The sequence below is a fragment of the Trachinotus anak genome, unplaced genomic scaffold (assembly GCF_046630095.1).
Source record: "Trachinotus anak isolate AG129_WGS33_773 ecotype Australia unplaced genomic scaffold, CSIRO_AGI_Tana_v1 ptg000021l, whole genome shotgun sequence".
Classification (NCBI taxonomy): domain Eukaryota; kingdom Metazoa; phylum Chordata; class Actinopteri; order Carangiformes; family Carangidae; genus Trachinotus; species Trachinotus anak.
Genome location: NW_027273872.1, coordinates 16,029,328 through 16,050,591, shown reverse-complemented (window position 1 = coordinate 16,050,591; position 21,264 = coordinate 16,029,328). Strand labels below are relative to the sequence as shown.

The window sequence follows — 21,264 nt, the reverse complement described above, 5'->3', positions numbered from 1 at the left end:
TCCTTCCTCCTCCTCCTCCTCCTCCACCCCTCCTCCTCCTCCCCGACGTGTGTGGAAACTGGTAACAGTCGTTAGAAACGCTGGAAGGAAGGGAGTGCCGCATGGGAACGGCGACAAGGGAGCTTTTTTTTTTTTTTCTTTAAAAAAAAAAAAAAAAAAAAAGGTTGAGCAACGTAATCCATCGCATTAGTGCTTTTGATGCAAGCTGAAAGACAAAGGAGCACCAAACCTGGCTGGTGTGGAGCTCAGGGCAGAAATAAGAGGCTTTAAGGGACCCGTGCTCAGCTCAACGTCAGCGCGTTTCCACCGCTTTCTTTTGCGCGTAAAGCTGCAGCAGAAGGGGAAACTTTTGGAGACGTTTCTGCAACTGTATCTTTTTCGTGAACAACTTTCCGCCGCATCTTGACGAATCGTCAGATTTCTCGACCAGAGCGGGATCTAAGCCTTGAACGGGCTCTTACCAAATATAGTCTGTGCAAATGCCGGAGTGTCCTTGACTGAGCCGAGCGGGTCCTGCAGTGAATATTTGCAGCGCTGCCAAAGTTTATAATTATATACTTACATCATTTTGAGACACCGGGGTTTTTTGGTTGTTTTTTTTTTTAACCAAGACATTGAGTCTAATTTGCAAACTGGACACTTGAACCAGTCGGTGTGTTAACAATTTAGAAGGTGGCGCGGTTCTGCTTGTATTTTTCTCCCTTTTGCGAGCTGCATGTTGATTTAAACCCGCTCTCTAACCTATGATTCCTCCCAACAGGAGCCATTTTTAAGTCTTTGATTTACAACCCTGTCTGAGTCACTGAATACGAGCTGCTCAACCTGCTCTAGACTGCAGCCTTAACCTGAGCACATACATTTATAGCACTTTTTTTTTTTTTTTTTTTTTTTAAATTTTATTTCTTATTCTTAAATCTCCAACAATGACTTTTCGTGCGTCTTGCTCTGGGCGCGGTGGATGTGCCATGGCTCGCTTTTTCCTCACCATCTCTGTGTTGGTGCTCGGCTTGACGGTGGGCTGGGCTGAGGCTGAAGCTGGGCAGGCCAAGCCGACCGGGGAGAGCCCACCGACGGTCACCCTCCACACTGTGATCACAGGGACCTGCCAGGAGGTCCAGCGGTACGCGGAGTCAGTGTTGGGAACCGGCGTGGTGCGGTCAGCTGCTGAGGTACAGACAGGAGATGCACAACGGGCTCCTGCTCTTCCTTCCTGCTTCAGGAAGTGGCTTTCCACTCATCACTTTTCTTTAATTTTGTAATTAATTTGCTGTTTGCTCTGTCACTATTCTTAATCACTGCTTAACTGTATCTGATCACTAATTTTACCTCTTCAACTTTCATCCCCATCTACACCCTTCACACACATTCCTCTCCCCATGCCCCTCAACTTGTTAATCTCTCTCCTGATCCCCTCATCTTCTCTGCCCTCCTTTCATGTCTTCTTATATCCGGGCATCCCTCTCACCCACACACTCACACACACTCTTTTCTGTCCCCCTGCTTCCATCCTGCTGTGGCTCCCTTTTCCCCAGAGTGCAGTGTTGTTTCTTGAGTCATTGCTTGGTCAGGAGAACGTCTATACAGTGGCCATGGTAAGAAACCCCCTGGGTGTCTCCATCTAGTCTGACCTGACATGGTCCCCTAAACAGAGTCCTCTCGTGTGGCTCTGTTTAGCTCATGTGGGTGGCATAGTTAGAACACAGAGTAGTCTTTATTGAAGAACTGGCCATATGTGTGTTTGTTTATGAAGATATTTGCATGTGAGGCCACCATACTTGTGAGCTTGTGCTGATAAGAATATTTATATGTGTTGGCGAGCTGATATGTAAACTGAAATAGTTCGCCATGACAGCCTGGTATCTCTGGATGCAAACTATAGGGTGTGTGCATGATCCTTGAAATTGACTATTTGAGTCGCCGAACTGAAATAGAGCCTTACTCCATCGGAATTAGCTTCTGTATGATTGTTCCTAATGGGAAAACCCAGTTTAAATGGAGTGAAAATATGTCATTTTGTGATCACATTTAGTCCTCAAGAGGAAGACAAAAGACGCGCACACTGCACTGACAGCTCCCAGTAAAATGTAATGTAATCCAGTAGGGCAACATTTCTTCAAGATCTGTGGTTGGCATCTAAGAAATTTACTGGGAACTGTCGGTGCAGTGTGCAGGTCTTTTGTCAGTCGTCTGGATGTGCATGCTCTGCAGACTGTTTGTCTTCAGCATTTATTCTTCAAGTCAGCTTTGAAGCATTGATTGTAGATAGCCCATAGAAAGACACTACCCAATTTCACATTGTCAAGTGTTAAAGAGCTGAAAATCCAACATATGCAATTGTATTGTCCTTTATAAGCTGCATCACAGCATCTAATACATCTGTGGCTTCACGAACCTGCCTTTAACACTCCCAAATTGAGCCCGATAGAACTCTGCAGAGCAGTAAATGATTACGTGTGTTTTTGGGTGATATACACACACTGATGTGGAGTGACAGATGCTTGACTCATGCTCTGACATACTGGACAGTTCTCACTTGTGAGCCAGTGTGTAGCGCAACAGGTGCAGATAAGATACTTGTCCAACTTGTTGAGCTACCCTTGACCTTGCTGGACGAGACGAGGCTATACTGTGTCTCTTTCTGTGTGTGTGTGTGTGTGTGTGTGTGGGTGGGGGTGGGGGTGGGGTGAGGGGGTGGGGGGTGAATAGAGCCTGTACAGGAATAGTGAGGGGCACTCTCCAGCTGTCACTTGCATGCACAGTTGTTTGTCCAAGTCAATAATACAGCACTCCTTCTATCATAAGGTGCAGCGCTGCAGCACTTGCAGTCTATAAGAGTTTTTCCCTTTTAATACAATATCGTGTTTTTGTACCAACAGCAGCTGTAAATGAGTCGCACTTGTTTATACTTTATACACATGCATTATGAATCATATTGTTTCTACCTGCACACTGGAGCCGCGGTGCGGTTGCGCACATAAATCTACATCTCTTCCCTGCATGATTATTAATGCGATCAGAATGCTGCCTCTCTTCATTGTTCCCTTGTATAATAAAAAAGTAAAACATGTCTCCACCCTTCATTCACACAGTTTCTTGAGATGGTGATCCGATTCCTGGCTGAAGGAGCTGCCAGCGGCCTGAACGTCATTGCTGTTTACGTCACAGAGATCCTGAAGGTCACAGGATTCGATGGTGGGTACCTTGATGGCCCCTGTGTGTGTGTGAGTGTGAGAGTGTGTGATCAAGCCACTGAGTGTGTCATGCATGCTCTATTTTTTTAATCTTCCTGTGTAACTCACTGCAAATTAACCCTAACCTCTAACGCTGCAAATCGTCTGCTGAAGTAAGAGAGGATCTTAGGCAGTGGAAGTTTTAAGTGCAAGCGAAAATATGCAGTCTTGCCTCTTCCTCGGGGCAATCTGTCTGCCACTCCTTTTTAAGTGAGACTGTTTACTCCTGTTGCTTCCTGTGCAAACAACAGGCTTTATTCCTTGTGAAAATATTCCTAAACTGGATTTCCTGCCTTCACAGTTGCACTGACGTTGCCCCGATTCACTCCAGAGGGTGTGACTGCTGTCGCCCAGTGGGGTCTGGTAGCTCTCATTGGCTACTGGGTGCTGACCATCGTTCTCCGTCTGCTGATTGCGGTGCTGAGACGGGTGTTCTGGGTAGTGAAAACCGTCTTGGCACTCTGGCTCTTTGGACTGATGGTGACTGACAAGACTGCCTCTACAGACACCACGGCGGTTCGAGTGGCTGGCCTGGTGTTGGTATGTGTCCTGTTGACTCTGCTCACCTCTGCCTCTGAGAAGTCATGTGTAGTGGAAAACCGGCTGAGCTCCCTGGAGGGCCGGCTAAAGGCAGTGGAGAAGAGGAAAGGGGAATAGTGAGGGGAGAGAGTGGAGAGGAGTAAAGATGGACAAAGGTGATGGTTATATCAATTAAGTAAATAGTAAACATTGATGGTTTCTATATGTGTGTCAAACTATTAAGCAAATAAATAAATCTCTGGGATTTTTCATCTGGAACGCTCCTTTTGTTTTCCTTCATGAAGATGTCTAGTGTGCTAGCGTACCATGATTCGCTAATCAGCACTTTACAAGTACAATTGAGGCTGATGTGATCAGTATTGCAGTAATTTGGTCATACACCAAAGTATTGGACAAATTTAAATTTTGACCTTAGATAAAAATTCAGGGGATCACCAAAGTTATAAGGCTGCATTCTCTGGGAAATATGCATGTCTGTAAATCCACTGCAATCGCTCTAGTATATGTTGAAATGTTTCAACAGAAACTTCAACCTGCTGGGGACATTAGAGGAAAAGTCAAGTGGTTACCAAATTCATTAGGATTCATCCCATGGGCACCATTTATCTGTATTGAATTTCATTACACTCCAGCCAATAGTTGTTGAGATAATTTAGTCTGGAACTAAAGTTGCTGACTGATTCCCAGACTGGCCTAATCATCTATACGGCAGCCATGATGCTTGCATGACTAGAAATATCACTGTGGGTGGACGGTGTCTTAGATTATCATTACTTTATCAAGACATTGAAATAATCCAGTATCAAGCGGCCAATCTCCTCTTCGATGTGTCACTTTCAACTCACGTTGACCAAAATGGTACCTTCGACCCAGGCTGACCTGTGGCCTCTACAGCCTCCTCAGTCTCCCTCTGCCTGGTTGCTTCCCTGCTGCTCAGTCAGCTGGAAGCTTTTTTTTTTTTTTTTTGATCCTTGGGTTCACACAAGCAATGTTCACCCCCACTGCCACTCCAGCCAAGTGGAACAGCCTGACCTCGTTGCCAGAATTATCATTACTGCTAGCTCACCCTGTAGCAGCACAACTCACTTCCCTCCTTCACTTTGCTGTGGTGGAGTGCCAAGTGGGCCAGATATGAATCCACAGTGAAACTAAGTGTCTCACTGTGTCACCACCTCTCTGCATCGTCACAGAGACAAAGACTGGCAGTGCTGATAATGAGACGCCTAAGCACATTTGCAAAATGATTATTTGATGTCTTTGAAATCTTATTGTCAAACTTAAATATCTAATATGAGAAGATATATAGAATTTGGCTTAAGGCTGCTATGATCAATAATAACAAAGGATAAAATGACTGTCTTCTGGGAAAGGTGAAGCTTTTACAGACAAAACCACAGATTCCCTGTCAGCTCCACTGAGCTTTATAGCGTCTTTCAGCACATTGTTTTGGTTCACTTGCACCGCTCTCATAGCATAGTTTTTGTTCACAGGCAGCTGCTTTATTTGAAAAAGCCCTAAAAAAAACAAACACGAAAGACAAATTTAGAATGCTAAAATGCTAACGTTGCTCCTGGTCTGTTGAATGCATAAATAAGCAAATGTTTGTTAACAAGTCACCTGTGAGTCAATTAGCTCAAAATTAGGTGGATAAAAGTGAAATGTACGTCCAGTTTTGTTTCCACTATCTCTGCTCATTACTGGCTGTTTGTTGCAGTTATCAGGTGGTCCTAATACGTTTTTCCGAAATCCACAAATATTAATGTTAAACATTTGTTGTTATTGGGTGATGTAATGAAAACCAAGAGCAGAATGTTAAGGCTACAGGTTTTAGGTTATATTTTGTTGCTATTTACAAAGACAGTTTAAATGCATGTGGCATGGGATGGTAAGCTTGGAGGGATTTTAAGGATCACTGAGAGCAACAAATGCATCTGCGGAGAACTGGTCATTGGTTGGTACGACAAACAGATTTGTGGCTCTGTAGTTTCTCTTTTCAGCAAACAAAAGACTCAGTCGTGTTTTAACGTCTGCTCGGCTATGTCTCTTTTGTGAACCAGTTGGTGTGGTGAAAGGAATTTATCTACTTGGATGAGCTTTTGGATGTGCAGGGACATGTTGGGTGGGTGGTGCTTGTAGTTGTGGTGAACGGCAAATTATGTTTTGCTGTATCTGAAGACAGAAAAACGGAAGAAAAAATACAATTATGCAAAAAATGTTTAATGCACCTGATGCAACATCCAAATAATAATGATAATGATAATAAGATACAGACACAGGATGCTCACTTGTTCACAAATGTTTTACAACTCTTAATATCAAGTTCTGAAAGACACGGTTAGCACTTAAACAAAAACCCACTGTGCCATATTTACACAGCAATCATAAACTAAGGCTTGAATGAATACTGTAATTATTAAAGCTCTAAACGCAGCTCTACTGTTGTGTGTAGTGTACATGTGAGAGGCAAAAGAGATGCAAAAAGTCACAAACACATTAACAGATTTATGTTAAGACATTTAAAGCAGTGCACTTAAGGTACAGTACAATGCTGATGAGTGCAGCACAGAGCTGTGTTAATGCCACTTTGCCACTCTCCATTGAAAATATGAATAAGGAGAAGGCAACTGGGGCTTGTGATATTTTTATAGTTGTGAAATATATCATTATCATAAATATTATAATAAAACGTAAACATTAACGTGTGTGTGTGTGTGGCTGGCCTGAGCAAAGGAAAACGCTTCAATAATACAGTAGTTTAATATAAATATTAGTAAACATCTAATTTACATTAATCCACACCAAATTCTATAATGCATGCATCACATTTTTATTTTGTTATAAGTCTTTAGATTATGTAAAAGACCAGCTATTCCAAGGGCCAAGCAAATGTGAATGATGCAGAGTGACATGCAGACAAACACATGAAGGTCTACCACTTTTTAATAAAGAGCTTTACGGGCTACTTCAATAATAATAATGATAATGATAAACATTTTATACACAGGATGAAACTCAAAGTGCTTTACCATGAGAAAGGGCGTTAAAAAGGAAATCATACAACATACAACAAAAAAAAACTCTAAGAGCTGTTTTCAGTTGTTGTTAAAAAGTGTCCACTGAGCCCACCCCTGTAATGTTTCTTGGTAGGGTGTTCCACAGTTTAGGTGCATAATTGATGAAGGCCACTTTCCCAGTTTTGTTTTGGGAGACTTTATGTTTGTATCTTCCCTGAAAAGTTCTTCACAGTCAAGCTGGTCCACCATAGATGATGTATTCTTGACAGAACTGCGGCTATTAGAACATTTTTCACTCAGTAGTAAGTGGATCTGAAGAGCTCATTAAAGTGTGTTTAAGTGAGACTCGTGAGGTAGGAAATGACTGTGAATAACACAGGAACTCAGTTTGATAACAGCACACATCCTGAAAGAGTAGTCCTACATTTTGGGAAATGGAGTTATTCACATTCATGCTGACAGATGAGAGGACAGATTCCAATCTTCTCTCTGTATGTTAAATAAAAAGGTACAGACAGCTGCTGGTTAGCTTAGCTTAGCATGAAAAAAGGCAGAAACAGCAGTGCACCAGCACTTCTAAAGCTCATTAATTAACATGCTATATATTGTTTGTTTAATTCTGTTAAAAAAACAACAATTTGCTGTTTTACAGTGTGTTATGTGCCGCACTATTTATTGGCTGGAGCCAGCGCAGGAAACCAGCTGAGGTCACTGGTGAAAGAATAAGCGTGTTTCCCAAAATGTCAAACTTTTCCTTTAATGTCACATTAATGGGTGAGCTTTAGTTTACCTTTCAAAATCAAGGTTTTCAGAGGGAGTTGATTTTGTCTGAGGTATAAACATCACAGTAAACTGAGTTTGAACTGAGTGGGGAAGCAGAGGCAAAGGTCATCCCCTTCAGCTCAAACCGCGGCTCAGGGTCAGAACAGAGAGGGACGGTTGGAGCGTCAGCCTGCTCTGCTGGAGCTGAAACCTGGAAAGGAAAACACAGATATGTCACTATCAGAGTATCGGATTAAAATACAGATATTAGCGGCTGCTGCTGTGAATGTGCGACACAGAATATTCATGCCAAATAATTAAAAACACAGACATCTGAATACATAGTGTAATGCAGTATCTATATTTGAGTCCAGTTCATTTGCCAGAGAGAGAGAAAACACACAAACACACACAATAACACACAAAGCTGAATATGAGTTTGACTGATAGCATTATTGTTATTGTAAATTCTTCTTCTTTCTGCCACAATAATCTCGTAGTCAAAAATCTCTTGGCAATAAAGTATTAGCTGGAAATGTGGGAGAAACATTAACTAGCACAACCAACACACACACTTAATTTAAAAAATCCCACTTTGGTCAGTGCACAGGAGATGACAAATATTATCACACTTTAACACCGATCAGCATCAACATTCAAACTAGTAACTGTTTTTTTTTAATGTTGTGGCTTATCTGTGTATGTATCAAGCATCTGTTAGCGAGGGTGCCTTTATCATACCTCAGAATAGGCAGGCGGCACATTCGCAGTAGGCGCATGGTGAATCTGCACAGTGAAGAGACACATAACACGTCAGTAGTGGGGAGGGACGAGAACAGACAGAGCTCAAGTCTAAAGACAACAAGAGAGGAGAACTTCTCTCTGTGAGGTGCAACACACACTAACCAATGGGCTAGTTGAAGGCCGAGCGGGGTAGTGAGTTCCAGAGGGCTGACTGAGATGGGCTCGCCTCGGCGAAACAGGTCTATGGTCATGCTGCAGTTTGGATTAAACAAGCACAATGGGAATATATGATCTCAACAGCAGGACTTTTCACTCTTGTACACAACACACACACACACACACACAATGTTCAAGGTAGCTCTAATGTGTTCACCTCATGGTAACGCACAGCAGGTTCAGCAGCAACAGCAGTGGTCTCTGAGCTTTCCTCTTTTGAGGAGCTCTTCCCACAGCAGCAGCTCTTCGCACAACAGTAGCAGAAAAGGGCAGCGAAGACCCCACCAACGGCAACAACAAGGTGATATGGATCCTTATGTACAGCTGAAACAAGAAGTCTCTTCAACGATCAGTTCACTCGCAGAAAAGTAACTGATTAATTTAGTAACTCAGTCAGCCGAGGAACACCTAGTGGTAATTTCTCATTACAATTAGAAAATACAAGATTATTCAGGAAAAAATGATAAATTCAGTGGAAATAATCTTTAGTTACAGACCTATTACCAGACTGTAGATAAAGTATGGTTTATCGGTAAGATACAGTATGTGTTAAGTGTAAGAGCTGGAAAAGCTGGAATACTTTTTATGACAAGGGGATAATTCAATAACTGACACTTATAAAACACAGATTACTCACACTCCATATGAAGTGACACCACCAAGGCCTTGTTGTCATCCTGATCTTTGACCTCAAAGTGTCCGCTGCATGACATTTGGACGTCCTTAATCAAAATCCCACATGGCTTCAACAGTTCAAACTCTGCACAATCAAATTCATCGAAATGCAGCTGCAACCTGCCATGACGAACTAATTCAATTTTAGTTGTTCCCAGATCATGGTCATTCTCTGGGAAGAAGTAAATGTTGCAGGAGTTTGGTTCCAGACTGTGAAAAGTGAAGTTGAATTGTTGACCAGGACTCAGTGTAAAAGACAACGTGTTTGCTGAAAAAGAAGATGTTCAAGAAAGAAGATATTAAAAAGTGTCCAAAATCATGAGTGCCAAACACCCATCCCATGCAGTCTCGGTTCTTGGTGTAAAGTTCTAGTTTTGTCTTTCACATAGCACGGCAGCCGCGATCAGCTTAAAGGAATATGTCTATTAGAATAGATGACATTTTGGGGAATACACAAAAACTGTGAACAGAGGGCATCACCACCCTGTTTTTTTCCAAAGGTAACAAATTCAAACTATAGTCTCCCAAGAAAACAACAGAAGACCACAGTTTTGTGATTGATGGTAAGTGGATTGTGTTACTTCTGGCTACCTGTTTCCCCACTTCTAGTTTTTGTGTTAATTTAACCGTCTCCTTGATCTTCATATTTATTGTGCAAATATGAGCTTGGTATCATTTTTTTTCATCTCAGCAGGAAAGCAAATAATCAAATTTCTCAAAATGTCAAACTGTTCATTTAAATAGAGCGCTACAGGAATTAGTTCTTTAACCCAAAAATTAGTTCGCATTTCTGCCCTTCTGGTTCCCTCATCCCAGTCGATGGGCTTTTTGAATGGGTTTCGGATGGATGCCTGGAACAAGGACCAAGGTTCACACGAGCTCAAGACATTTTATTCTACAAGATAAAATACATCAGTAAAAACTTTTACACGTCTTAAAAAAGGTGGTTGCCAACAAGTGGCTAAATGAGACTGCAGAGGTTGTTGGGGAGATTAAATATCATAACAAGAAACATGAAAACCGATCTACTCACTCACCTTTACAGCCTCATTGTGTTTATACTCTTGCAAACTATTGCTAACTTGTGCTTTTGTAGAAGACTAAATCCAATTACAAGTTGGAGACTTAGTGGTAGTGACACTGAAGTCATACCACTGTGCTGTAGTTAGTTTATGTACTAGCCTAACATTAGCTTTTTAACTCTGGCTATTGTATTTAGGCTTCCAAAATCATAAAAGTGGCTTTGCATTGTGAAGATTATTGTGCTGAACAGAACGTGTATCACAAACAATTAGCCTTTTGTCAAGGGAACCAGGGCGACACTAACTTCCGGGTTGGCCTACAAAAATACATCATGCCCGTAGCACTCCATTTATGTCTGTCGCAACAGATTCCAATCATGTTAAGTTTAATTCAATCACATGATTAAACCAGAAGGTGCTTCTTCAAAATACAGTTACATGCCCTCCTTCCATCCTGTGTACATCGGTTTGCACATTGTTCTTCAGTCTTTTAACTGAAGAGATTCCTGTTTGAGAGACATATCTGGGAGCGAATCGGTGAACTGCAATGAATTTAGACCAAAAGCTGTGGCAGAGGCTGGTTAGTTAGGCTGGTCAATGAGTGGACTACGCTGCAGGAGTCTCTAAGGACATTCCCTGATGCTTTTCAACTCAGTGAATCCAAGCTGACCACAGCTGCTGTACTCTGTGAAGAATGAAGAATTGGGTCAGAGTAAGTTCGTATGGAAAGTTATTTGAAGTAGTAATGATAGCTATTCTGAAGTATTCGCTTAATTTCAGTTATAAAATAGGATCTTGTTCAGTCTTAACCTTTAACAAGCGAAGTAAGGTGCAGGCACTGATACAAATAAAACACTGTCAGCTCTGTCAGCCTCTCAGTTTATACTATGTTGACTGTCAATACTTGAGAGTCCAGAAAAAACTTGACAAAAAGATGCCAGGAAAGGAAATTAACTTAACTAAGAACTAAGAGGGATTCTCACCTATCACCGCGATGGTCGTTGTAAACAGCATTTTCTTATCTATGTCACTCACTATGTAGCGACCACTGTCTCTCTGGGTTAATTTATTTATAACAAAGTGAGCACCCATTATCTTCCGTCTACTGTCCTCACTGGCTGGAGGGTCGTCACGTTTCCATAAGATCATTTCATTTGAGCTGCTCTTGGGGATGAATGTGATGGAGTGAGCCCTTTTATGCAGCCTCATCCGGTGGGTGTTCCCATACCACTCCTCCTCGTAATATGAGACACCTAGAGAATCCAACAGATAAAAAACAGTTGAGTGCAAACTCCATGAATTCATGTTAACATTGCCTGATGTCTTTAGAGCTGTTTTTTTTTTTTCCAAATTATGAACATGCATTTATATTTCAGCATGATCAGATTTACTTATGTTTGACCAAAATACATTCATCGAGAGGCTCAGCAATGTCAGCATAGCTAAATTTGCTGGATGATAAGACTAACGTTTAGTGAACCGGACGGAATATTATGAATAAGATGTGTTGCCACCTTCATTATTGACCTGATTCCATTGCAAGTTTTGCTAGATGAATGTGCTAATATTTCAGCTTAATAGAATAGACCTTTTATATTGTCAAGTAACATTACTGCTCTGAATAGGTCCGGCAGAGGTTAAAGACAACAATAATCCTAAACTGACATCAGTTATAAACAGATAGGAGTGGGGTGAGTAACGTTAGGGAGATAATGCACAAAATCTACAAAGTAACAAAGATTCTATAATTGATAGTTAAATGTGGTTAATTAAAGTAATAATTATAATATTATACTTGTTCTCAGCACTTACATTGAAGTTTATCATGTTCTGCCCCTTTCATTATTACCTAACCCGATATAAAAGCATAAACAATGCGCCATGCATCTGGATTCAACACTAATTGGTCTATCTTTGTGTCAATCAGTGTATTGTTGTCAAGACAAAGAGAAAGTTTGTCTTTTCTCAGGAGACACAGGAGGCTTACTTTTGCCTTGTTATACATGCACGTATGTGCACATGCATGAATGTGTGGTGCACTTGACGGCCCCAGTTTGGGAGTTGGTCACCTGAAACCAAGCACTGAGGTGAAGCACTCCAGTTTAAGCATAAATGTCAAATCTTTTGGATTTTGCCGGAAAAGTTGTCCCAAATCCTTTAAATAGAAATCAGTCCACAGGCTATTATGGGCAGCTGATACAGTCAGGGGGAGTCTTATTTTTTTCAATAAATACATGTAAATTGCTCCACATTCTTATATATATATATATATATATATATATATATATATATATAAATTCAGCTTGAAAGAACCTAAGTCCTTTCAGCTAAATGTAGGCTACTTAAAGCAGCCTGCCTAAAACGACCCCTTTCAGATTGACTGCTAAAACATGGAGCGCCAATTGGCACCAGAAGTCGGTCTTATGCCTTTTGCACACATATCTTGTAAATTAACATTATAGCGCCCCTGTATGTTGCTTGTAAAAAATAAATAAATAAATAAAAATAAAAAATAAAAAATAAACGAGCATAGTTTTGCATATGCTTCCAAACTCAACGCATTAATTAAGCCGTTCATTTAATCCATAATAATGCATTCCATTTAACGAGTTGATCATGTTTTTTTTTTGTTTGTTTTTTTACATAAAATCTAAGCAATTAACCGCAGCTATTTAATAAACAGCGAAATAAATATTTTCCTAAAATATCAAGTATAAATAAATACCTCAAAATTATTCTCTATCATTGTAAATCACCAGACGTGCCATGTTACTGCTGAATCTATTACAGTCTCAAGGAGGCTTCATCCTTCTCACTTTTACTCACCCAGGCGAACAGAGACAGCCAACAACAGCAGCACCAACATCTTTTACCGCGATTTCATCAGCAAACCCCCGAGTCAGAATCGATCCCGATATTTTTAGTTCGGCCAGACTTTACTTCTGACACATTCCTGCCAGGAAAATACTTCAATGCACGCACTGTATTGCGACAGGAGATGCACAATGCACATATTCGCTTTGCACCGTTATTATTGTCCTTGTGCGGCCGGGTGGGCAGCGCTGTTTGACCCCGCCCAACAGGGCGTTTTCACGGAGGGACCCATGGTGCGTTTAAGTGCTGTCGGAATCGACCGTTGTTAAACCGTCTGTGAAATCGATAGGTTATTCTTGTTTAGCCATGCTAGTCATGGCTTTAAGGATGGTCATGTCGGTCTGACTTCTCATGAACTGCCATCATCAGGTCAAAATATCAAAATAGCATGCTGCTTACACACTGATGCTTCAGTAATAATATAATGATGTCGTATATAATAATATATCAGTCAGAGGTACCAAAAAAGTACTTTTGCTTTAATACTTTTATTACATTTTGCTGCCCCTGCGCTGAAAACTTTAACTCAGACCTCATAAATGATTACAATGACCAAGCACAAGAGGAGATTATGGAAAAAAGCTCTGGCTTACAAAAGATATACGAATATGTGAAAAAATAAAAAGTGCAACAGTTTCTAGCTGTAGAACTTGCATTTTGTAAAAGTGTAAAACACATCATTTCTCAAAAGGTAATGATAAGGCACATGATACATTTCTGAAACAACCACATAAAAACAGTATTTAACTGTTAGTGCTGATCCACATGAGCGTTTAAGTCAGTTTGAGTGTTCAGTCTCTAAAATCTGGTACACAGACTCAGTTTTAGCACTGTAACAGCCTCTCTTACATTTGATGTCCTTGGCATTAAGATAAAAGCAAAGTAAATATTAATATGTGTACACTATTCATTCTAAATATACCCTAATCTTTATGACAAACACTTTTATTGCACATTATACACATAACCTGACTGTGATAGTTCACTCTGGAACCACGGCTATAATTAATATATTATTAAGTGAGTCTTTTCTGTATTATTGTTATTATATCTGTATTATGTACAGAAAGATTTGGGGGAGAATAGCATTAAAAATGTTTACAACTACATTTATCTTTACAGGGAATTGATTTAAATTGATTTGTCTTGATATTACTCCTCGCACCCACTGCTTTGCTCTCAACCAAGACCTTTACCATGAATATTGAGTTATCAGGAGTCAGTTGGTAAAAAAAAAAACTATTAATATAATATAAGTCTACATGAGCCAGTGTGAATGATATCTTGTTTCTTACACTTAAAGTGTGGCCCTTAAAGTGTACACTTACAGGTTTGTTTTGTTTTACTGTGTGTATATCACACAATCAAATCAAGGACTGAAATGGCTGTTTTCCATGTGTGAATTCAACACTGCACTGCACACTCACTTGAATTTTCAATGTGCTCCTTACAGAAAGTTTAGTTTATCTGAAGTATAAACATCGCAGAAAGTCGAGTCTGAGCCGAGGGGGGAAGCAGAGGAAAGGTGCAGTCCTTTTAGATCAAACTTTGGTGCAGGGTCCGAGGAGACAAAATCAGTGTCAGCTGAGAGAGCTGGAGCAGCTCCCTGACCATCTACGACTGCAGCCTGGAGAGTAAAGGAAAAATAAAGGCAAATGCATTTGTTAACAAAAAAAAAAAAAAATTCCACAAATTCAATGAATGAAATGAGTCTGACTTTCAAGGGCATAAAATCTTAGAATGAGGACTCTCCTTTTTATGATAACTGGATTTATATCAGTGGAATAACACCCCTACATTCACTCTAAATGGCACTACATTTCATGCATTTACAGGGAGTTCTCTGAATATAAACCTAAAAACAATGATTCGCAGGCCAGTTCCTGAGCTATAAAAAGTGTCTTTTTTCTGCGATCAATGCACATTTATTCGCCCATTTACACGATGGAGAGAATGACATCCTCATCCAAGCGCAAGTCACACTGAGCCGTTTTGACTCAGATGAGTGAGATGTTGATGCAAACAACTGCATCAAACCTTTGTATTACTATCCCTCTGTCATGGGTCCAGAGAACGATAATGATGGAATTTGTTACTATAACCTGCACTTATGAGATATCTTCTTGTTTTGATTGACTCAGATTGCTGACACATCACATGAACTGAACCGATTTTAGGACAGAACAGGGACGAGGACTGTATTATTACTGATACACTATTGGAAGCAAACTATGAATTTATCTCTAAGGGGCCAGTATGAACAGGAGGAATGATTACAGCAAGCAAAAACTTTCAAAAACATATTGGCATGTGTGTATTGATGTAAGACACAGTTGCAGCTGCAATTCCATTCCCTTTCTTCAACTATCCAGCATCCACCCAGGTGAGGTGCACCTTAAACTCTGAGCACCTCTGTAAAACACTTACTGATGGCCCAAGGGAAGTAGTTGTCGGTACAGTTGACACAAGATGATTCATTGGCTGATAGGAGAAAGCTGAAGTAGGTGCAGCAGAGCAAGTTGGGCCTGCTGCTTGACTATTAGCCTGCAATTAGAATGAGAATAGTTAAATTAGAAAAATAGGAACACATATTGTAAACTTCGTTTAACATTGTTGTCTAAATGCCCATGTGAGGAAGCACTTACATAGTAATTTGCAGCAGGTGCTGCAGCACTCTGAGGAGTCGATTCGCTCCTTTTAGAAGAGTTCTTTTTACAACAGCACTTTCTCAGGCAGCAACATCCAAGAATCAGTGCAAAGATAAGCCCAACAATAATAGCAACAAACGCAAATGTAGGAGAAAATTCTGTAAGGGCAAAAAGATGATGACACATCAACAACAATTTTTAACACATTTCTCCTCCTGTGAGAAAAAAATGAAGTTTTCCTCACCTTGCATTTCCTCCACCTCCACCTTGACAGACAATGCCAGGTTGCCTTTAGGGTCTGTGAAGTTAAAGGTGCCAGAGTCTGTGCTGTCCACGGGATCAATTACAATGCCATCATGCTTGGCCTTAAGCCTCCATTCAAAATACCCAGTGTCTGAGATCCAGTTATTTTCTCTGACCAGGCTGCCTGCTTCCCTCAGTGTCACAGGTTTACTTTCCCCCTTAGGTGTAAAAGTCACAGTGCCCAAGGGAAAGAAAATAGCTGTAGGATATTCGATGAAGAGCCGGTCGTTCACCCTTGGCTCGTAGAGTCTATAATACTCTGTGTGTGATAGAGAGCAGATTGTATAAGAACATTTAATCACATATACAGCATATAAACTCACATGCGACTACTCCGAAGTTCCTACCATCACCTTTTACAAAAAGCTGTCTCCTTTCCAGCAAAGAGTTGCCCTTTCCCCTTAAGTTGTAGAAACCGATGTCTGCTTGAGTGAGGTCGTACATCTCCCAGGAATTATGATTCATCCGCCCTCTGCCTGCCTTATTGGTCTGAGGGTCGGTGCGATTCCACAGGACCTGTGGCTGGCCCCGACTACTAAGTGGAGTGTACTCCAGGAATTCAGCCTTTCTAGGAATAGGCCAGTCGAACAGAGACCCGTAATGACTCCTCACCTCTTCAGCACAATCTGAAGAAACGTATACAGAAAAAGCATGGATTTACACTGCACATAGCGAACAGAAATATTTACCACAAGGGTTTTCTGATGGAATAGAGCCTTTAAAGACACATTACGGCCATTTTTATTGCTCATCATTTTATTCTTGGTGTCTGCTAAATAGACATGCTTCAATGTTCCAAAAAAACATTACTTTTCTTCTTCTGTACATCTTATTCTGTACTCTATTCATCATCCATCTGGAATGCTTTATTAGAGCTCAGGGCTCCTTTAAGCCGCTGTAAACAAGACATGGGCTAACTTGTGGCTGTTACAATGGCTTCCGTTCTGCCTTATCGGTTTAAGCTAGAGTCCAGTCTTAAACAAGATGATAATAGACTCGATCCACTTTTACAAGCTAGACTGGAGCAGGAAAACAAGCATACCAACTGTCAGGTAGTTGAATGGAGGGAAATGGCAGTCATGTGCTGTGCCTTGTGTGGGGGTGTGCCAAGCATGCAGGTGGGCAGCACAGATGGACATACAGATGTCAATAAGTCTACAAAATAAGGCCTGGACCCCCAACAAGGCATTTCATACAAATGCCTCTTTGCCTTTACAGAGTTACTCCCACTGTGTGTACTTTGATCCTTGTGACTCTCTAGAGCATTTATCACAAAAAGCATGCAAACGACAAGAAAGGGGAAACTCAGAAAAGCATAATAGGTCATCTGTAAATATACAGTATTGTGTATATTTAATTGACTCACCGTCAATTTTCAGTTTGATGATATTATTTATTGTAACATTATCAAATGAGATGGAAAATATTCCATCATCTCTTTCAGTCAAGTCTGTCAAACGCATTGAGATGTAGGAAACTTTGAGGCGTGGGTCCTTTGCCTGAAGAGGTTGACAAAAAAGAAAACAAATATTTTCAGTTCTCATTCACGATTCAGGATCTGAACAGAAGCCAGACATTTATCATAGTCCAAATCTTGCCTTGAATGGATGTCACATTCACAATAAAATTGCAGCACCAGAAGCTGCTCACCTGCCCGTTATCCAGCAATAGCCTCCTGGATCCCCCTTTACTTGGAGTGAAGTACAGCTGTCCATAGAAAAAGGGAGGTGCATATGTATCTGGTAATTTTAAACTCCTGCCATAGCACTCACGTTCCTGCTTTAGACCACTGGACACACCTCCAATCAGAAAGAAACAAATGAAGACAACACATGTGGGAGAGAATATTAAGGTAGAGTTAGAAACAAAACATCTGAGTACATGTGGAAATCATACTTTAAACTAAACTAGTACATTTGATACCACAGATAAGACTGATTTTTTTTGTGCTTGAATTATATAATAGCTGCAGATGTATAAACCAATTTTTTGTACATTTGTTTTTAATTTATCACCACAAAATAATCTATGAGGGCACATTCACAATCTATATCCTAGTAATTTATGGAGAGTCACAAAATCTACACAATATAGACTCACCGGCCACTTTATTAGGTACACACGTTCAACTGCTTGTTAACGCAAATATCTAATCAGCCAATCACATGCCAGCAACTCAATGCCTTTAGGCATGTAGACATGGTAAAGACAACCTGCTGAAGTTCAAACTGGGCATCAGAAAGGGGAAGAAAGGTGATTTAAGTGACTTTGAACGTGGCATGGTTGTTGGTGCCAGATGGACTGGTCTGAGTATTTCAGAAACTGTTGATGTACTGGGTTTTCCTGCACAACCATCTCTAGGGTTTACAGAGAATGATAAGAAAAAGAGAATAGGGCGGCCCGATGGCGGAGTGGTTAGGGCGCGTACCACATGAGCGGAAGCTCTTAGCAGCTGAGCGCCGGCGTGTCATCCCCCCTACTACTACTACTCTACTGTCCTGTCAATAAAGGCAAAAAATGCCCAAAAAAAGAAAAAGTTCTATGGTGAAAATGCCTTGTTGATGCCAGAGGTCAGAGGAGAATAGCTTTGAGCAGTAACTAAAATAACCACTCATAACAGCCAAGGTCTGCAGAAGAGCATCTCTGAACCCTTGAAGCAGAGGGGCAACAGCAGCAGTAGACCACACCAGATGCCACTCCTGTCAGCTAAGAACAGGAAACTGAGGCTACAATTTGCACAGGCTCCCCAAAACTGGACAATAGAAGACTGGAAAAATGTAACTGGTCTGATGAGTCTCCATTTCTGCTGCGACATTCGGATGGTAGGGTCAGAATTTGACATCAACAACATGAAAGCATGGATCCATCCTGCCTTGTATCAACGGTTCAGGCTGGTGGTGGTGGTGTAATGGTGTGGGGGATCTTTTCTTGGCACACTTTGGGCCCCTTAGTACCAACTGAGCATTGTTTAAACACCACAGCCTACCTGAGTATTGTTGCTGACCATGTTCAACTCTTTACAACCACTGTGTTCCCATCTTCCTTTGGCTGCTTCCAGCAGGATAACATGCCATGTCACACAGCTCAAGTCATCTCAAACTGGACAATGAGTTCACTGTTCTATTAAATAGAGCACCTTTGGGATGTGGTGGAACGGGAGATTCGCATCATGGATGTGCAGCCGACAGATCTGCAGCGACTGCGTGATGCTATCATGTCAATATGGACCAAAATCTCTGAGGAATGTTTCCAGCACCTTCTTGAATATATGCCACGATAATATAAGGCAGTTCTGAAGGCAAAAGGCGGTCCAACCCAGTACTAGCAAGGTGTACCTAATAAAGTGGCCAGCGAGTGTATGTGGCTGAATGGCCCAACCTCTAACTACAATGCAGCTTTGAGCTAAGTCACTTTCAACAAAAATCTGTAACAGCAACAGAAATTGCAGCATTGTCTTATGTTTTGTTCAAAGTTTGTCTACATAGCGTTTGTTAAATATTTTTTGTTCAAATCCAATGTTTTTATATTTTTTGGACATTTTTAAATTTTTCTGGAAAGCCATGCCTGCGCATTAATATCTTGAAAAGTATTATTCTAGTCTCACCAAACTTTGTGGTGTGGAAGACAAACAGGTTCAGAATCACTGAACCATTAAAGTTTGTACCGCCAATATCTGAGGTCTCTACCACTGATGTATATGATGATATTAAGAATAAAGATGTATATGATGATATTAAGAATAAAGATGTATATGATGATATTAAGAATAAAGATGTATATGATGATATTAAGAATAAAGATGTATATGATGATATTAAGAATATTAAGAATAAAACATTTTTATGATGGGAACATAAAAATGTCTGAGATACGTTTGGTCAAATGCACCAAGTAGCAATTAAGGGTGGGGTCGAAGATCGCAGTTGTGTTTTGTGTTTGATTTGACTTGAATGCATACACTCAGTCGGTTACCCCACAGTAATATGTTTTGTTTTTTTTTTACTTATCTTAAAACTCAGCTGTTGCACAACTTAAAAAAAAAAAAAAGATGAGACAGTTTGCATAACTGGCATAGCTGATGGCTGATTGAACCACAGAGCCCACAGTAACTAAACCGCAAATACACGACACGCCAAACACCGCCAGCCCTGCGGTGCTGCAGACCTGTTCAAATGAGCTCCACTCACCGAGGAGGAGCGCGGAGACTGTCATGAGCAGCAGTAACATTTCCTGCAGGGAGGAAATAAAAAAAAAAAAAAAAGGTTACCTATCATGTTGACTTGTTACGGGCACAGCGTTTCTGTAAAGCCCCAGAAAACAAAACTCAACATCGAGCTCAACAACGTCTTCAACAAAAAAAAAAAAGTAACAGACGGGAAGATGGTGATACTCACTGCGGCTGTTTGTTAGTGATCTTCCGAGACGGGTTGTTCTAATCAGCGTTGATGTTCGTGCGAGCGAGGCTTCCCTCAAACTCCGGCCCGACACCCTCCCCCTCAGGGGCGGGCTGCAACTGCGGGTGGAGTCGCACTCGCGTCAGTGGAGGGCCTCCTCATTAACGCGGAGGAAACAGATCACGGGTATAATACAACCATACACCGGCAGACTCACCTTTCTCAGATGGCAATTCATTGTTACCCATAATATTGCAGAAAGGCTCTAGTAATTCAATTAATATTCACCTAAAAGATCATATTATGCACAGCACTGACAAAGATGTAGGTTGATGGGCAGTGACATAGCTTTCATTGTGTTCATAGCATAGTGAGCTTGTGAAAGGAAAAGTATTAATTGAATAATTAAAAACTCACTCCCGTGCCTCTCTGGCTACATTTCTTTTTTTTTTTTTTTGTTGAACATTTTTTTCGTTTCTGATTTTAATCTGAATCTTAATCTGATTAGATCCTTATTTTGTCATAGTTCCTGAAATTATCACGTTAATTAAAAATAAATAAATAAATAACATGAACCATTATCGGGTAGGGATTTTGCTCATTCCAAAATACTATGTAAGTGAGGTAATTTATGACTTCTCATTTGGAAATAAACACCCGGAACTCACAGTTGTTTGTGGCATTTCTTTCATCCCGGACTCAAAAAGATGCTACACTCCTCTGAGAGTGTGGTTTACGAGCCTGTGTAAGGTCATTGGTTTAGAGAGTGGGTATGGGCGAGGGTACGGGGGCCGGGTTGCTCTTACTACTCTACTCAGCGGCATTGTCCCTGATTGGTTACT

The 21,264-nt window shown here is 40.8% G+C and overlaps 3 protein-coding genes across 6 annotated transcripts; 1 reads left to right on the top strand and 2 right to left on the bottom strand.

Moving 5' to 3' along the window:
• The first annotated feature begins 60 nt into the window (after window positions 1–60).
• On the top strand, window positions 61–4,028 carry LOC139605752 (voltage-gated monoatomic cation channel TMEM109-like). Of its 2 annotated transcripts, XM_071457520.1 has the most exons (4): window positions 61–1,169; window positions 1,533–1,592; window positions 3,090–3,192; window positions 3,532–4,028. In XM_071457520.1, the coding sequence occupies exons 1-4, from the start codon at window positions 924–926 to the stop codon at window positions 3,885–3,887; spliced, it is 765 nt and encodes a 254-aa protein (XP_071313621.1). In that variant the 5' UTR covers window positions 61–923; the 3' UTR covers window positions 3,888–4,028. The 2 variants fall into 2 exon arrangements, with proteins under 2 accessions (XP_071313621.1, XP_071313622.1); XM_071457521.1 differs by lacking the exon at window positions 1,533–1,592 and having other exon boundaries at window positions 63–1,169.
• A 1,938-nt stretch (window positions 4,029–5,966) lies between these two features.
• On the bottom strand, window positions 5,967–13,279 carry LOC139605936 (uncharacterized). Of its 2 annotated transcripts, XM_071457841.1 has the most exons (8): window positions 13,030–13,279; window positions 11,187–11,456; window positions 9,144–9,449; window positions 8,664–8,830; window positions 8,453–8,542; window positions 8,288–8,332; window positions 7,575–7,757; window positions 5,967–7,273 (listed from the first exon to the last, which is right to left on the bottom strand). In XM_071457841.1, exons 1-7 carry the CDS (start codon window positions 13,067–13,069, stop codon window positions 7,593–7,595), a joined length of 1,083 nt encoding a protein of 360 aa, XP_071313942.1. In that variant the 5' UTR covers window positions 13,070–13,279; the 3' UTR covers window positions 5,967–7,273; window positions 7,575–7,592. The 2 variants fall into 2 exon arrangements, with proteins under 2 accessions (XP_071313942.1, XP_071313941.1); XM_071457840.1 differs by having other exon boundaries at window positions 5,967–7,757.
• Window positions 13,280–13,546: 267 nt separating this feature from the next.
• Window positions 13,547–20,572, bottom strand: LOC139605935 (uncharacterized). Of its 2 annotated transcripts, none has more exons than XM_071457838.1 (9): window positions 20,423–20,572; window positions 20,216–20,258; window positions 17,679–17,827; window positions 17,395–17,527; window positions 16,382–16,654; window positions 15,970–16,287; window positions 15,723–15,883; window positions 15,505–15,621; window positions 13,547–14,704 (listed from the first exon to the last, which is right to left on the bottom strand). In XM_071457838.1, exons 2-9 carry the CDS (start codon window positions 20,253–20,255, stop codon window positions 14,525–14,527), a joined length of 1,371 nt encoding a protein of 456 aa, XP_071313939.1. In that variant the 5' UTR covers window positions 20,256–20,258; window positions 20,423–20,572; the 3' UTR covers window positions 13,547–14,524. The 2 variants fall into 2 exon arrangements, with proteins under 2 accessions (XP_071313939.1, XP_071313940.1); XM_071457839.1 differs by having other exon boundaries at window positions 20,216–20,328; window positions 20,423–20,549.
• Window positions 20,573–21,264: the final 692 nt, after the last annotated feature.

What these genes read in the sequence shown, in the direction of transcription:
- LOC139605752 (XM_071457520.1), top strand. Translation starts at nt 924, where the DNA reads ATGACTTTTCGTGCGTCTTGCTCTGGGCGCGGTGGATGTGCCATGGCT. An exon ending in ACGTCTATACAGTGGCCATG is followed by an intron (nt 1,593 to 3,089) that starts GTAAGAAACCCC and finishes TCATTCACACAG; the next exon opens with TTTCTTGAGATGGTGATCCG. An exon ending in GAAGGTCACAGGATTCGATG is followed by an intron (nt 3,193 to 3,531) that starts GTGGGTACCTTG and finishes CTGCCTTCACAG; the next exon opens with TTGCACTGACGTTGCCCCGA.
- LOC139605936 (XM_071457840.1), bottom strand. Translation starts at nt 13,069, where the DNA reads ATGTTGGTGCTGCTGTTGTTGGCTGTCTCTGTTCGCCTGG. An exon ending in CTGCTGTGCGTTACCATGAG is followed by an intron (nt 8,543 to 8,663) that starts GTGAACACATTA and finishes TCCAAACTGCAG; the next exon opens with CATGACCATAGACCTGTTTC. An exon ending in GGCCTTCAACTAGCCCATTG is followed by an intron (nt 8,333 to 8,452) that starts GTTAGTGTGTGT and finishes TTCACTGTGCAG; the next exon opens with ATTCACCATGCGCCTACTGC.
- LOC139605935 (XM_071457838.1), bottom strand. Translation starts at nt 20,255, where the DNA reads ATGTTACTGCTGCTCATGACAGTCTCCGCGCTCCTCCTCG. An exon ending in GGAGGTGGAGGAAATGCAAG is followed by an intron (nt 15,884 to 15,969) that starts GTGAGGAAAACT and finishes TTGCCCTTACAG; the next exon opens with AATTTTCTCCTACATTTGCG. An exon ending in CTACTTCCCTTGGGCCATCA is followed by an intron (nt 14,705 to 15,504) that starts GTAAGTGTTTTA and finishes TTTACTCTCCAG; the next exon opens with GCTGCAGTCGTAGATGGTCA.